The sequence below is a fragment of the Falco naumanni genome, chromosome 1 (assembly GCF_017639655.2).
Source record: "Falco naumanni isolate bFalNau1 chromosome 1, bFalNau1.pat, whole genome shotgun sequence".
In the NCBI taxonomy this organism is placed as follows: Eukaryota; Metazoa; Chordata; class Aves; order Falconiformes; family Falconidae; genus Falco; species Falco naumanni.
In genome coordinates this window covers 103,557,267-103,572,952 of record NC_054054.1, presented here as the reverse complement: position 1 = coordinate 103,572,952, position 15,686 = coordinate 103,557,267, and the positions used below count along the sequence as shown (strand labels likewise).

The window sequence follows — 15,686 nt, the reverse complement described above, 5'->3', positions numbered from 1 at the left end:
TAGGCAAAGATGGGAAGCTCCAAGAAAAAAAAGCAGCAGAGAGCCATCCTTCGTGAGAAGGAAAAACTTCTCTCTCCTTAAAATTGTCCACTTTGCAGCTGGAGTTTTTATTAAGTATTGAACCTTAGCCAAATGTTTCCATTTCTAGGAGGAGGAGATTTGTAAAATTTGGTAGACTAAAATAAGGTATTTTTGTAAGTAAAGTGGAGAAGAAGAAAAACCCTCTTGTTCTTTGTTTTGTTCTGATTCAAGATTGGTTTGTGATGGGAAGAGGAAAACTCGGTTTATTTGTTAATGCTACTAAAATACCGAAAGCGACCAAATGTCTGTTTTCTAGCTAAAATGGAAATAAATAAATAATTAATAGCACAATGTGTTATTTAGCGGTTTAAAAAAAAAATGCCCAAGGATACTGAGTTTGTAGGGAAACATTTGAGCCTGAATCCTTTCTGACAGTGACCAAACTGAAATGCAAGAAACCAGCAGGTCACTTCGTTACTGCTGTTTTAGTTCAACAGTTGTTTAGTGTCTCAGCACCTCAAAATATTATTATTTTTTTTTAGTAGACACCAGCTAGGATCTTGGTAGCTGTTTTGTTTGGATTTTTTTTAAGAATCTGGTTATTATTGGTTTCCGTAGTTGATTGCTTTGTTGCTTCTACAGGAATTTCTTTAGAAATGGCAACAGTAACAGTGAAGGAGGAATCAGATGATCCTGACTACTATCAATATAATATTCCAGGTAATGATACTATCTCATTAATATAATATATCTCATAATCAACTCATGAAAGGGTTGATTGCTTAAGTGTTGCTCTCTGTTTTTAAGTGTGCTTCTGTTTTTACTTACTATTGGTCATTAAATGTGCCAGTGCTTAGCTCTGTGGGGATACAACGTTTCCGCGCTGGCTGTCATTTCGGTTGTTCTGAACAATGCCAAAAGAGCTAAAGTACAACTTCAGCATTCCCATGTGTGTGTGTTTGGGCTCAGGGAGAAGTTCCAGGAGGCTTTGGAACTGCTTGGTTTTTTTCTGATGGTCCAGTATGCAGACTCCGACTCCAGTGACCTCTTTAAACAGGAAACAAACCCCAACAGCAACGCTGCCCACAGCACCGCTCCAACCGCTTCTTTAAAGTTGCAGTAAATTTTATGGTGTATCAATCACTTCCCTTGTATGGAATGACCAGTATATGTCAAAATTGTCTTGAAATCTTGAAAGGTTTATTTCTACAGACAAAGTGTAACGTGAGGTCCGTGTGACTCGGGTTGTGTGCATGTTTGAAGGCATCTCTACGTATCCAGATAATACTGCGTGTTAACCTCAGCTGGGAGTGGAAAGCAAGAAATGGTTATGTCTGTAGGTTGAAATGAACGGTAATTAAGAAGTCATGAGTATGAATGGGAATATACAATAACTAGAACCCTAAATTGATTATTTCAGCCTGTTTACATTTGTTGTTAGGTTAGTTGAGCAATGCAAAAGAGCTCGGGCAAGCTGCCGTGCACCTTTGAAGGACAGCTGCATGGTCAACAACGAAGTGTGAAACAGCCCATCCTTTATCTTTTCATTTTGTAATATTATATATTACTGAGAAAAGGCCTTTTTTTGTGCTTAGACACAAAGATTCTTGTGATTATTTTCTAATGTGCTCTACTAACTACAGGATTGTGGACTCAGTAGTCTCAAGTAGTGTGCGAGTGCTGTTCAGAGAGATCTTAACTGCACAGCCCTGCAAAACGTCACTGGTCGAGTTCAGGATTGGAAAGGTGAATTCTCCAGTGTTAGGATAATGGTTTGTTCCTATTTGTACATTGCCTGGCCTCAGGGGATGGGGGAGTTTACAGGCATGATCTAAGGTAGTGAAAATAGATGCTTTTTTTGAGACAACCTAATCATTGTTTCTTCTAAAGCCCAAGTCCTGTCATCTTTTTTGCTTTCCAGCCCTTTGTGGCTTTCCATTTCATGCATAAAGGCAATGTCAGAAGTTGGCCAGTAGCCCAAAGTGTAATCCAATGCTGTTTGAAGCGAGTCTGTACTGAAATCGCTTCCTTACAGAATAGGCACCTGTTGTAGCGCAGCACGTCCGAGCTAAAAAATCTCATTTATGCAGTATGCTTCCACGGCGCAGCCTAAGTAGTATGGATTTGGGGGGGGTGACATTTCTATTGTCTTTTACAGAACTTTCCATTTAAACCTTCTGATTTGTGGAGAGGAATAGGTATTGGTATTTATCTTTCCGATGAAATAATGCTTGATTAATAACTCCCCCTTTCCCCTCTCCCAGCGTAGCCCTCCAGACTTGCATTAAACAGGAGACCAGAGTGTGTATATGGTTAAAAGCACCGGCGTGTGCGAGCTGAAGATGTCACCCCGCAGGAAAGCAGTGTCCCCTGCATTTCTCCGTCCCCTGCATTTCTCTGTCCCCTGCATTTCTCCAAGTTCCTGCTGCTCAGATTCCAGCCCAGGGTGGCTGGAGGTGCGGAGTGCTATAAATTCCAGAGGCGTACAGGGGTCTGTGTGTGCGTGGTGGTGCAGAGCCGCGAGCCTTAGGCAAGCGCAGTTGTCCCGAGGTGCATCCCTGAGGAATGACGCAGGTCTGCCCAGCACTGCCTTTGTGGAGACATACTGCAAAAGAAAAGAAAGAAAAAAAAAAAAAAAGAAAATGGCTAGGGTCACCCTTCTTACTAAAAATACCCCACAGCAAAAGCCAGGCTTATCGATTTAGGAGAAAAAACAACTTAACTGTTAGAGAACAGCAATCTGCTTCGGGCTTCTTGGAGAAAATGATTTACTGATGAAATTTCACGGCTATTGTTTTTTCCCTGAGAGTTTGCTTCTTCTCACCAATCTGTGATGCTAACCATAGTGCTGTCTGCCTCGGTGGCGCACAAAACTCCCCCGTTAATCAAACGCGGGGAAAATTACACCTGTAGGTGGACATTCTTTTAATCTCTTATTATCTTGGAGCAGGCTGCACCGTTTGGGTGTCTCCACGAGTTAATGCTGAATTACTAAATTTAGAAATGTTTTAGCAGTACACAAGAAGAAGACTGAGAAATAGGGACTTTAGCCATCCAAAACTGCATATGGGTGTTCGACAGAGCGTTAGGGGTGCTTTTGCATCGGTAGGCACTGGTGGCAGTGGGTGGCTTTTTTCCAGTGTCCTGGACAGATGGGAATGTCACTCCAGTGTTAAATGCTTTGAGTGGCACCAAAGACAAACTGTTGTGGAAGAAAGGTCTGGATTTTGACTGTTGCCTGAATGAGGAAAAGGACTGAGCAGAGATCTGCAGGACTAAACAGCACATACTGGAGCATCCCGGCTGTTACAGTTAATAGTCCTTCATATACCTTATCTAGAAGTACCAACTTACTATGGCTCTTATGAAAAGAAATGTTAGTTAAAATGCTGTTTCTGAGTTCAGTGGTTGAATTGTGGTTTGTACTCTTAGATTAAGCCTATTACTACGCTGTAGGAATAGATGTGTTTCCATGGCTGTTGCAGAGGGACCGGCGTTCTGTTCTGCCAGACCAGCCGGGAATGTGTGAGCCTAAAGCCAAGCAGCAGGGCATGTGCTCTGTACTGCCTTAATTTGCATTAATGCAAATGCCTCGTTGTGCCTGCAGACCCTCCCAGCTTCTGTACGGGCTTCCCTGCAGGCGGGGGGCTGCTGAGCTGGTGTGTTGGACATCAGTAGACCCGCATCCCAGCTTCGGACTGGAAGGCTGCCCGTAAGACCCAGGCTACCTTGAAGGCTTTTGATGGAAAAAATGAGGTCAAAATATCAGTGCCAGAATGAGAGCAGCTCTGAATCAATTAGCAGGATAGAATTAGGAGCTATACTTTTCTTCCCCCCCCCCCCCCCCCCCCAATTTACAAAGAAGCAAGAATACATAAAGAGAATTTCTTGGGGATCTGTGCCACCTTCAATCCCCTTCATCAGCACAGAGTAAAGCAAGGCTTTTTGGAGACAGCCCATGCAGAACGGAGCAATTTGCTGACTAAGGACCAACCCTTTCCTCAGAGGCGTGTTTTCCTGTGAATTTACCACTGACGCCTTGAAGTTAAACCCAAGAGAAGTGGAAGAGGAAGGAAAAGGCTGTAAACAGCGCATCCTGCGAGCTGGCTGAGTCAGCTTCTAGACTGCTGTCCCTTGAATGGACTGGTTTAGCTTATAAACCACTTACAAGTGTATAAAAACTGCCTGACATCTTTTCCCGTTAAAACACCATGTGGTTGACCAGTGCTGTCAGTTTTTGAATTTCTGGAAATATTAGTGAGGCAGTTAAAATACAGGACGTTCATCCAAAACCAAATGAAACTGAAAATACCTTCTGCAGGAAGATATTGACGTTCAAGCCCAGAATGGGAATGTAAACCGTGCTTTTATTCTCACTCTGGAACGGTGAAAGTCATGAATGCCTTTGGTGTGTCTTAACAACAAAATATTCCTCCTTTGGAGATGATACTAGAAATAACATCCATTTTAATGGGGCTGAAGCTGTAAAGCTGGGCTGGCAGTGCTCTAACCCCACAGTGTGAGTCGCACCGTCTTAAACCAAGACATTCCAGAGAATATATGGAGAAAACAAGTAAGCACTATGTCGTGTTTCCTAAAAGCGTTCTGCTGCTACCCTGGGAATTACATTTTGCTCACATCGCTGCCATCTGTGTCGCCAGAAAAGTGAGCATCGCTGATGGTGCTAATCCGTAAGATGATAAATCCATTCCTTCTGCCAAGTGCCACGGGTTTGGCACTGCAGTGTTCAGGTGTAATCCATTGGGCACAGGCTGAGGGATCTGAACAAGGCATAAGTGAAGGGTTTGTTGGTGGGTGAGCAGAAGGAGTAGCTGCAGCTGCCGAGGGAGTGACGTGATTCTTGTTTTTACAGGCATTGTTAAAATGTGAAAAATGACGTCTTTGTAAGAGGCATTTCGGCAGCGTACACTTTATGGCAATAGACATCTTTTTACAAAGGTCTTGTTTCAGTGCAGGTGCCAGCCCAGCACATGGTGTAGGTGCGATACGTAACAAGGTGTTTGCTCATGCAAGACCCAGTTTTCGTCTGTTAGAGAATTCCTGGGTGTCTGTGTTGGGTGACAGAGCCGGCCGTCAGCTGGCAAGCCTGCTTGGTGCTTGTTCTGTGCAGGGTGATGCTACTTAGCTCTGCCTGGACGTCTTGAGTTTGGACCCCAAGATGTAGCTGTACTGCAAGATTCTAATGTGTCCTGTGGTTTTAGTAATTAAATCTCCCACCTTTGTGTCCATCCTCCCTCCTGCATCCTACCTGCTGCTGTGGAGCTAAGTTTTTGTCTCTGGCGTTCTCTTGCTTTTTTTTTTTTTTTTCCTGATTTCCTCATACTTTTATTCCTAGATGGAACTTCTTCTGATCTGGTTACCGCCGTACCTTTTTGCTTTTCTCGGTTATGTGATATGTGCGTGTCTGACCATTAAGTGCATGAGTGCAGTCAGGTGGAAATGTATCTGCTTTTGTTAATATCTTCTGGTGGTAGAACTTTCTGAATTCTTTTAAATTTAATTTTCTAGCCTTTACTAAATTAAGCTAGTGGGATATATTGTTTTACACTTTCTAATTTCTGAAACAATTTTTTCATGCTGTTTTTTCCCTCTGTCAGAGCTTCATAATAAAAAAAAGAAAAGCTTCATAAAACAGTTTGTGTGGGTCACTTAAAAAATCTGATGGATTTACTGCATGTACTGTAGTTTTCATTGTATTAAAGCTGAAAGTACTGAATACTCTGTGCTTAATCCCAAGGGCTGTAAGCCTAGTGAGTGTCTCTTTTTAACTAGAGAAATCTTTCTTAAGTTTGAATGTGTCGGACTCTGTTTTTCCTTTTTTATTTGTGTCACAGCATGTAAATAATGCAGTATAGAGACTACCGCAGAATATGTAGGAAAACCAATCCTGTCAGGATTTCTGAATTAAAGGAATAAACACAAAAATGTGTGCTTATAATAGGATATTTGCTTATAATGGGATGCATGCTTCTGTGTGTCAGTGCATTATGAATTATAATAATTGCATGTTCAGAGGAGTCCTTAGGAAATGACATACCCGTCTGGCTGCATGCACTCAATATGCTTATTGAAATAAAAACAAGTTTAGTCCATGGAGATGTTTTCCAGCGTGCCCAGGGAGGCTGCGTTCTATTCCCACTCACCCATCATGGGTGCAAATCCTGCTTTTTGGATGAGCATTTCTCCTCGGTGTCCTAGAACACTGCCAGTGTCCCTGGCTTCTGCCATCCTCCTCCTCCTCCTGCTTTTTCCCATCTTGGGATCTGCCCATCCCGCTCTGGAGCTGTATTTTAAAACCAAATCAGGGAGCTCCTCTGAGCTGAACAATTAGGAAAAAAAACAAACCAAAACACCCCCCTCCCTGCGCCAGCAAAGAAAAAGTGACAGCAGATTGAAGCAGCACTTACTGAAAGAGATGCATGTAAAACAAAGAACCTTGCATAGGCTCCTCACTTGAAATCCTGTTAATGTAAAATCCCTTTGAGAATCTGAGCAATCAGATTAGGCAGGACGATCTCAAGTCAGCATTATTGTAACGACCTAATAATCATGTTTTCTAAATACTCATTTTTCTTGAGTAACTCATAATATTTGATGCTGCGTACGTACATTCAGTTGACTGAAATACTTCCAGCGTCTGATTGTGGCAAATTATTTCTTGCTTACTGTGCATATGAAACACAGCTTAAATTTTTTCACTTGCCCTATTAGTTAACAACAGCTTTTCTGTTGTGAAGCGATTAATAAGCTTTGCTGATACTCTTACAAACCTACCTCTGAACAGCCAGACTTGCTGGGGAGCTCGGTGATCTTCCGCAGATCCCTTTTGCGAATGAACACAGAAAAGATTTGATTTATACGGCACAATTAGTAATTAGTCCAAAGCCTTCAGCTGCAGTTAATCGTAGCAGGACGTTCCTATATGCCATATATAGGCTACCTTTATATACCTATATATATATGAGGAGAGTGTGTGTGTATGTATATGTGTGTATATATGTGTGTGTGTGTGTGTATATATATATATATAGGTATATAAAGGTATATATACCTTTATATACCTATACTGTTTCGGTGGTATAGAATGGTCCATGGCTCAGTGTGAAGCCCTTGTAAGCAGTTCCCTCTTTCAGTGTAACTGCAGGAGCACCGGTGCATTAAGCAGGAGGATTTTAGGGGTGTTAATTTAATCTTTTTAAGTGTCATTTGCGTGCTGCTTTCTGCAGCAGCCTTGTGAAAGCGGTCCGTGTCTCGCCTTCGAAGGGGCAGCTGTGGTGAGGAGCAAACAGCCTTGGAGTGTGGTGAATGATTTTAATCTCTCTGAATTTGCCTAACGTCGGTAGAAATGGTAAAGTCAGAAAGGGACCCCCTAGGAATACAAATTTTTAGCAAACGGGGAAAAGATTTAGCTGATTAAGAATTCAGTGGAAAAGAGCAGAACCATCAACATTTCGTGTTTTAAAATTAGTTTATTAACACCAAAAGAGCTGAAAACCTGCTGTTCCGCGTGAGTCTCTGGCTGTTCAGCATCCCATGGAATGCACACCCTGCCCCCAGCCCCTCAACATTTTTACCCTGTTGAACTGGATAAGGAAGGGTTTATAAATTTTTCCTATTTTGCACCGTCTTCCCTGAGTTCAGTATTCTAGATAGTACGTGATAACTGAAATGAAGAGTGATTTGGCGAATTTCTCTGTGCACCTGAAAAATGCGTTTGCTGTGAGATTTCTCTCACAAAAAAAATAAATCCCTTTGTTCCCCAGCAGGCCCTTCCGAAACGTCGGAGATGGATGAAAAAATCGCCCTCGCAAAAAGTTACACGGGTAGGTCTTTCCATTGTATTTTTCTGACATCTGCTTGGGGAATTGCATGTGTTAACTTTCCAGGGGTCCACTTCCTTCATTTGAAGTAAGAGTTAAGGTACTGGAATTGCAATTTCAAATTTAAACTGTGAATTAAATTCAAATTAAATTTCAAGAAGCGAAAATTTCCATTGCCTTCATTTTCAGGTGTCCAAGGAGAGAGACACCTAGAAGGGAGTCGCCTTCCTTTCTTTTCTAGAGTCAAAAAGGAGCATCAGGTTGATCACACTAAAGTAATTTGTGGGAATTTATGTTTCTCAAGAAATTCGGTCCAATTCATGGTTAGTTATGAAGTTTCATAAATCTCTGCTAATTCAGCTGTGCATGAGGGGAGCAGGCGCATGTGGAAAAAAATATGTGGGACGTCTGTGCTCGGTGGAAGGAGTTCCTTACTGGGTTGGAACAATAGCGGGAAGGAATTTATCCCAGAATTGTAGGAGGTTTTTTTCAGCTTCTTACAGTTTTTATTTAAAATATTGTTTGCCCATTTGCAAAAAAATACTAATCTGCAGTCGGTCCAGCCCGCGAATTTCTTCTTAAAATTCAGAAATTGGGTTTTCTGTATGTTGTTCAGGTGAACATTCTTGTTCTGGATTTTTTGCTTAACAGAAATCCTTACTTTGAATAGTCGGTGTTAAAAGTTCCTTTTGTATTTTCATGGTGGTATATGGTTTTTACTTCATGTTTGTCTAAAGGAAACCACCAGGGTTCCGATGACAGTGAAGGGACAGATGTGGGAATCCTGGTAGAAGGTTAGAGAGAGGGAATGTTTTTCCTGAGAATAAATTAACATCATTGGATATAATTTTTTTACAGAAATATTTGAAAAAATGGCACTTTAATTAAGTTGTACATCTTCTCCAACCATTCTCTTTCCACTTTTCCACAGGGTTGGCTTTTGGGGTTTTTTTGTTTTGCTTTTAATCTCCCAAATGGTGCTGCTCCGTGGCTTACTATAAACAATTGTGATGGGAGCTGCCGATCTTTTAAATCAGAAATTGCATTTGTAAGATGCTTGTCACCCAACATTTTAGTGCTTTGACGTTCTGCAGACAGCTTCAGCCCAAGCACCTGACTCAATCTTGAGTCCTAAGTGTCAGGGCCACAGTGTGCAACAAATCCCCTTGGTTCTGCTTTGCAGGGCAGTGTCACCACGGGTAAGGGCACCCTTACGTGAAACGCAAAATCGTTTTTCTTACTAAAGGAGGATAAAGCTCTGTGCTCTTGCTGACTGCACTATTAAATCTACTTATTTGAGAAGAAATAAATTTATAGTATTTAAAATATAAATATGTATTAAGATATATATTTTTGTTATATATTTTGGTTTATATTTTGTTATATATTCATACAATTTATATATACAATTTATATAATTTTATATGGAGATTTGAAATATATTTAAAAAAATAATTGTTTTCCTGAGCTTAATACCATGAGCTTTATGACTGACCGTGAAGATATGAAATGACTGAGTGGCTTTGCTTTGGTTTTGACTATATAGAATTTTATAGCTACAGATGCTGAGCGTGGCTCGTTTAATACGGATTTAACCCGGATTTAACCCGGAATACGGGTTTTTGTTACACACCCTTTTCTCAAATCTGTTCTCCTTTACAAGTTCCTGTAAGAAATAACGCTGACAGTTGGACCCTGGTTTTGCTGAATAGAATAAATCTGTTGTTTGTGAAAGTAGTATTTATGAAAAAGTCTATAGGCAGTGGCTAAAAATCACAAACAGTCTTAACTTAAATTTCTTAAATTCCGTTTGTTGTTTAAGTAGGCATGCAGCATAGGTAGTCTTATCTGGGCTCTGTAAAATAAGATTCTTTATTGCTGATCCTCGCAAAAATGAGTAAGAAAGAAAAATCAATGACAGCGTTTGGATTTTATGAAGTCATTGGTGTATATTCTTCTGTTAAAGAAATACATGTAATTGGCATTTAAAGTTCTGCTGAAAGCGACAGCCTGTGATGCAGAAGATTGGCAGAAACAGTTGTTTTCTGCCAAGGAAGGCATCAGAGGGGCGTGCTGGCGGTTTTGCCTGGTTTTCCCTTCCAGTAACCTGGACAAGAGGGTGGAAAAGGAACCGGCAGAATTCCCGCGTGCCTGGGATGCCCAAGACCAGCAGCAGCTGGTGCAGGTGTTCGAGGTGTCCGTGGGACCAGAGGAGTGGGGAGCATGAGGTGCAGCAATCAGAGGGTTAAGGGGATGCACATCCAAAGTTGTTTTAAACCGAACGAAAGAACATTTGAGAAACAGGAGACAGCGCCCATGAGCGACAACATTTAGTGAAGGCGGCTGCTGCTTAGGAGCTGTGTGTGTTTTACCGTAAAAAACCCCTTGCTGTAGTGTTTAAACCAGCTGGTTCAGTATGACTTCAGAGATGTCCCATCTGGGAGTTTTCTTCCAGAACTTTGTTACCATCTGCTGTGATGTTTTCGCATGTTTCTCATAATTACGGCTATTTCTCAGGGATGTGGTACTGGGCTGGCTGAACCATTTGCCAGTCTCTGTGGCTGTTCTTAAATTTCCAAAAACTGTGGTTGGGTTTTTTTTATTATTATTTAATTTTTGTTTTTAAACTTTTCCAATGCTCTCAAAAAAGGTGCTAAGTGATTAACTGAGGTGATAGTTATTTTTATGACCACACTTCATGTCTGCTAAAAGACCATTCCTTCCCAATTATTCCCTTTTGTTGTGCTTTGCATTCACTAGTTACCTGCCCAGCACTCACTCTGCATTAGATCAAAACCTCATGCGATGTTTTCTATGAACTAGATGATACATTTGACATAGTTTGAATATAAATACTTAAGGTGTCTCAGTAGATTTGCTGAATCTCTACTGTACATGACATCATGTGAAGAGCTTTTGAAACAGAGATTCCTTCAGACTTGCTCCCAAAGTGACGCACGTCCACCTTAGAGAGATCTGAAAGAAGATCCTCTTCAAAATGCACAAGGGCAGCATTACTCTGCCAGAATAATTAAAATATATTCCTTCATATGCCGCTACCTAGTTTTGAAAGAGTTTCCAATATAATTAGCTTCACTTTTTAAAATTTTACTGCAGCTAAACGCAGGCTGCTCTTGCTCCCACCGAGTATTGATGGGCGTAATCCTATTTATTGTGTTGGTCCCGACTGCCCTGGCAAAAGCAGCGGGATTATGGATTTCCCTCCCATTCCTCACTCTTGCCCTTGCAGCCTGTTACAGAAATCATTACAGTGCAACAGCTAAGAGTCTGTATAAATGGTAAAGAAATACATCATCTGAAGGGGAACAGAGCCTTTGTTTATGTTTTTGGTAATCCTCGATATCAAAGGGAAAAATATTTACAATTGTATTAATCCCATTAAGCCAAGACTAAGGACTTTCCCACTGTCGATAACACCAACGCTGCACTGCTGCACATGCAATTTAGCAAGTATAATCCCCACCTCCGTACCCTGGTCTTGAATTGCTTAAAGGCTTACGGTAAGATATCTTTGCTTCTGGTTTCGTTGCACGCTGTGAATGCAGGGGGCTGCTTTGACAAGTGTTAGTTCAAAGACAAAGTCATGGAGTGCTTGGTTAAAAACCTTCTCCGTGCGCGTTTGTCAGCAATCCTGGTTTTCCCCCTCCAGATGCCTCCCAGCATGCCCCGTCAGAAACGAGCGAGGATCCGGAGGTCGAGGTCACCATCGAAGGTCAGTTCTCCGGTTCATTGACTTCAGTCCATTGGGCGTTTTTACAGCCAAAAAAAATGTTTTGCAATGCCTGCCTTACTTGTCACTGATTAAATAGGATCGTGTGTCAGTGTTGCCTGCAGTTTGGATTCTTGCACTGCTTGGCAAACATACCCACTCCAGAAGTCTATGTTATACCACCATCGTGCACTGAAGCGTGTTGGGCTTACTGGGCTGGTTTTGAAATGATGTGCGACAGATCTTTTGCATATTTTTCAAGCCTCGGTAATGAAGAATACTCCTTATTTAATAGCATGAATTTAGGTTTTAAAAAGATTTTGCATCATTCGTTCTGAAGAGCACATCCTTTTACAAGCACACTGTAGTTACATAAAATTTCTACATAACACTAGCTTCTGGGAAGAATTGTACCATAACAGAAATTATGAGTTACACATGTTACTTGTTTCATATTGATAAATATGAGATAAAAACCACTAAACTCGGCACCTCCCTTTCTTATCTGAATAGCACTAAAGCCACTAACCAGTACCCTTGTGGGTTTTGTGCTAGGATGTGTGTTGGAGGTCATCTTATTTCTTTTATTTGTGAATTATGTGTCCTGTAACTGCTTTAAAACACTTCTGAGATTAGCTTTTGCAAAGCTTGCTTCTGGAATGGGTAAGATTAAGACCACCAAATCAGTGATTTAGAAATTAGGTGATGCATTTTAGGACAAAGTTGATACTTCTGGCATTACTTTCACCATTTTATAATCCAGCAGTAAAAGAATTCCTACATTTCCTCAGCAGAAGTTCTGTGTATACATGTCAAAACCTTTACCACAAAAGTAAAAATGTTCTGAAAAGTTTTTCCTTTAACAGAATATAATGCAACCGCATAGGTGTGAGAGATGTCAGTATGGACTATTACTTTTCCTACATAAGGAAATGCCGTTGGTGACCTGGGCAGATGCTATTCTGTGTGTGAAATTAACTTTAATTTTCTTAATTTTTCTGCTTGAACCATTACTTTTTCTCTAAGGTTGCAGATATTGGTAATTGGATAGTCTTAAAAACTCGTTAACTGGTAGGGAAGGTAGTGTTTCAAGTTGGGGAGTGACTGGCAAGGTAGCAGCTCACTGAAAAATAACTGGGGTTTGCAGTTTCCCCCCTGTCTGTGTGTGTTCGAGCCTGTTAAATGAATTTCAGTTTCATCCATCAATTTTACATGGGTTTGAAACCGGTTTTAGTGCCTTTGAGCCCTTCAAGATACAGCTTAGGTACTGGATTTCAAGACTTGTTACTGGAAGGTTATTTCCAATGAGAGAAAAAAATAGTAGTTTATGTCTGTACAGTTTATTTACAGATTTCTTTTTGTCATTTTACGGTCATGAGATGTCCAGTTGCATTTCAGAACACAATATTATTTTCCTTAGGAAGTACAGACGAAGCTTTGCTCTTTGCTATCTTACAACTTGTGCTGGCTCTTTTATGCAAGTTGTTCCTACGCAGGCCAGTAGCTTTCTAAAGTTACTCAGATAAGTAATTTGTTGCAAAATGTGATGCATTTATATATAAAAATAATAATTTAAAGTTCAATACTTGCATTAGAGCTTTGAAATTCAAAGCAGTTCCAAGGGTGCACATGAGTTTCTCTGGACATAAACCAGATATTTTTATGTTTCTGTAAGATGACGATGACTACCTGCCCACTAACAAGAGACCGAAGAACACAGAATCATCTAACGAAGCCACCAATACTGGGAGAAGAAAAGTGAGAGAGTTCAATTTTGGTAAGATAAAAATTGAAGATTATTTTGTCTCTGCTTTTTTTTGTAAAAAGATACGACACAATTTCACGTTGCAGGGGTGGGACACGCCGGTGTGAGCATTCATGTAAGAGCCCAGGGCTCTCCGTGGATGCATTGCAGCAGTCTAATCGTCAGCAGCAGCAGCTACCTCTGCTTCTTGTTATTCCAAGTGACCGTCTAAATAGACACTGCAAGTGATTTCATAAAATGAAAATAAATCGAGATTTTTGCCAGCCGATTTGTTGGGCCAGAAGCAAAGCCTGTGTTTACTGGCGTGCTGAATTACAGCAAACGGGAGGGCAGGAGCCCGTCCGGCTGGTCTTTCTCCGTACGTGCTGCGACCCACGAAGATGTGCGGAGGGGAGCCACATGTGGGAAGGAAGGTAACCAGATGACTTTGGTCCCTGAGGACACACCAGCGGTTGGGGTCTTCTTGGCAGTGTTCTTTTAGCACACCTTCTGTGGAGTTCGCCGTGCAGAAACGCACCCCCACACTGTCGTTATTCTGGTTAAGGATACTTTATCCATGTGATGTGTCGCAGCCCCATACCTCTCCTTTATTTCTTGCTTTGGTTTGGTTTCTGGGCAGACAGCCCATGAATCTGTGTATTTCTGTGAGGTTCTGCATAATCGGGAATATGTCCTTTGGCACAGTATTTGAGATGTTTATTAGGAATGCTGGGATTTGAGGTCAATTGAAAAATCCCCACAGAACCTCTCCTGACATCTGTTTTGCGTGAAACATGTTATTTCATGCTAATTTCAGTGAAAATGAATAAAACATTGTTGCGAGCTCTATTCTCAAAAGATGGCTAATACTAATAGGCAGTTCCACGTGTAGCATCAGTTCGTTTTGGTTGGGTCAGGCCAACATAACGGCAATGTTAGTAGAGGAGGAGATGGAGCCGTTAATACTGCAGAAGCGTTTGCTGGAATGTATTCCCTTAGCAGAAAAAAGCATCTAAGCTTGGCAGGCCGGCAGTGTTTGGGGAGAACAGGCGGTGAGGCTGATGAGAGCAAAGGTAATAAAATATGTGGATGATAAAAGTTTGATCTTTCGATGTTGAAACGCCGGTTAAAGGACTTGTCACAGCTTATCTGCTCGCCGTTGCTTCTGAGTTGACTTGGTAGATTCTCCCTCTGAGCTGTTCTCAAGTAAACTGCTCCTACCCACCGGCCGTGCAGTTTTTGCAGCTCACAGGTTATTCAGAGATCTTTAGACCTGGGCTTCCTAAGTTGTGTCGAGGTTGTTGTCCCTCCTAGTCACTTCTGGGGTTCGCCTGCGGACAGCGGCGCTTCTCTGCGGCATCACAAGGTCTGCATAAAGCACAGAATCAACGTGAGAAGCTGTCATGAGAAAGAACAAGTGTTGGTAGGTTGCAGTGCTGCTGTTGGGACATTACAGAAGACTTTGCATCTTTGTCTAATGAAATCTAATATTAGATATTTGGAGAGGAGAAAGGAGGTGTTTAATTCTGTCACGAGTCGCTGCAGAATGACAAAGGCACACGTGCTGGGAGGGAGCTAGAGGTGCTTGAGAGACAAACCTCCTCTCATCTGATGACTTTTCAGTGTTTTCTACAACAGAGATGCAGATGTTTGTTGGCTGTGAGTTGGAGACACTGACTGTACATCAGCCCCGAGTCAGAGGTCAGGTACCGCGGGTGGCCTGAGAAACAGGGGGATGTGCTGTGCCCTTAGTTTTCATGGAAACAAGAAAAAAAAATAATTGTACCCGGGGTGGGGGATGAAAAATGTCTGGTAAAATGCTTGATAGCAACGGATAATCTTTGGAGAAGGGAGATTGGATTTCAAAAATATTTCTGAACCAGCTATTTAAAGTTAAGAATACCTTTGCTGAAAGGAATTGCCATTGTCAGTAAAAATATCTTTCTGTGGTTTTTTGCGTGCTTAGAGATTTTATCAAAAGCTCAGAAGCTTCAAGCTGTGTTTTGCAGTTGTGTCATACCGGTTTAGTGGAAAAAAGTCCCTTAGCTGTTGTCTCACTACGACAGTGATGGGAAGTGTGTATGGTTTTTCCCCATTTTGACATGCCCCTGAACACGGGTTTTGCCAGCCTGCAGCGTCCTTGGAGTTGCTATGTGTTTTTCCTTTTATTTCCCCCCAGAGCACTGTGTGGTGTGTTGATGGGAACAGGAATGTGCTTAGTACCTGAGCGACGTTTTGTGTGCATTGTGCAGGTTGCCCCTGCTGGCATGGGCATTATCCTGGAACACGTCCCCAAGGAGCAGGGGATGGGCTAAACTGAAGAGACCGTGGACAGGCTGGGAAGGTTTTC

At 41.6% G+C, this 15,686-nt stretch overlaps 1 protein-coding gene across 7 annotated transcripts in view; it reads left to right on the top strand.

Moving 5' to 3' along the window:
• Positions 1-15,686, top strand: part of GTF2I (general transcription factor IIi) — a 78,378-nt gene that overhangs the window by 28,654 nt on the left and 34,038 nt on the right. For 6 of the 7 annotated variants that reach the window (XR_005830710.1, XM_040613415.1, XM_040613458.1 and 3 more), the window contains 4 exons: positions 664-741; positions 7,806-7,865; positions 11,533-11,595; positions 13,268-13,369. Coding sequence is in view for 6 of the 7 variants with exons in the window: in XM_040613415.1 (XP_040469349.1) it covers positions 664-741; positions 7,806-7,865; positions 11,533-11,595; positions 13,268-13,369 (303 nt within the window). In the remaining variant the exon portion in view is untranslated. The remainder of the gene's footprint in view (positions 1-663; positions 742-7,805; positions 7,866-11,532; positions 11,596-13,267; positions 13,370-15,686) is intronic. The other variant, XM_040613421.1, reaches the window with a different exon arrangement.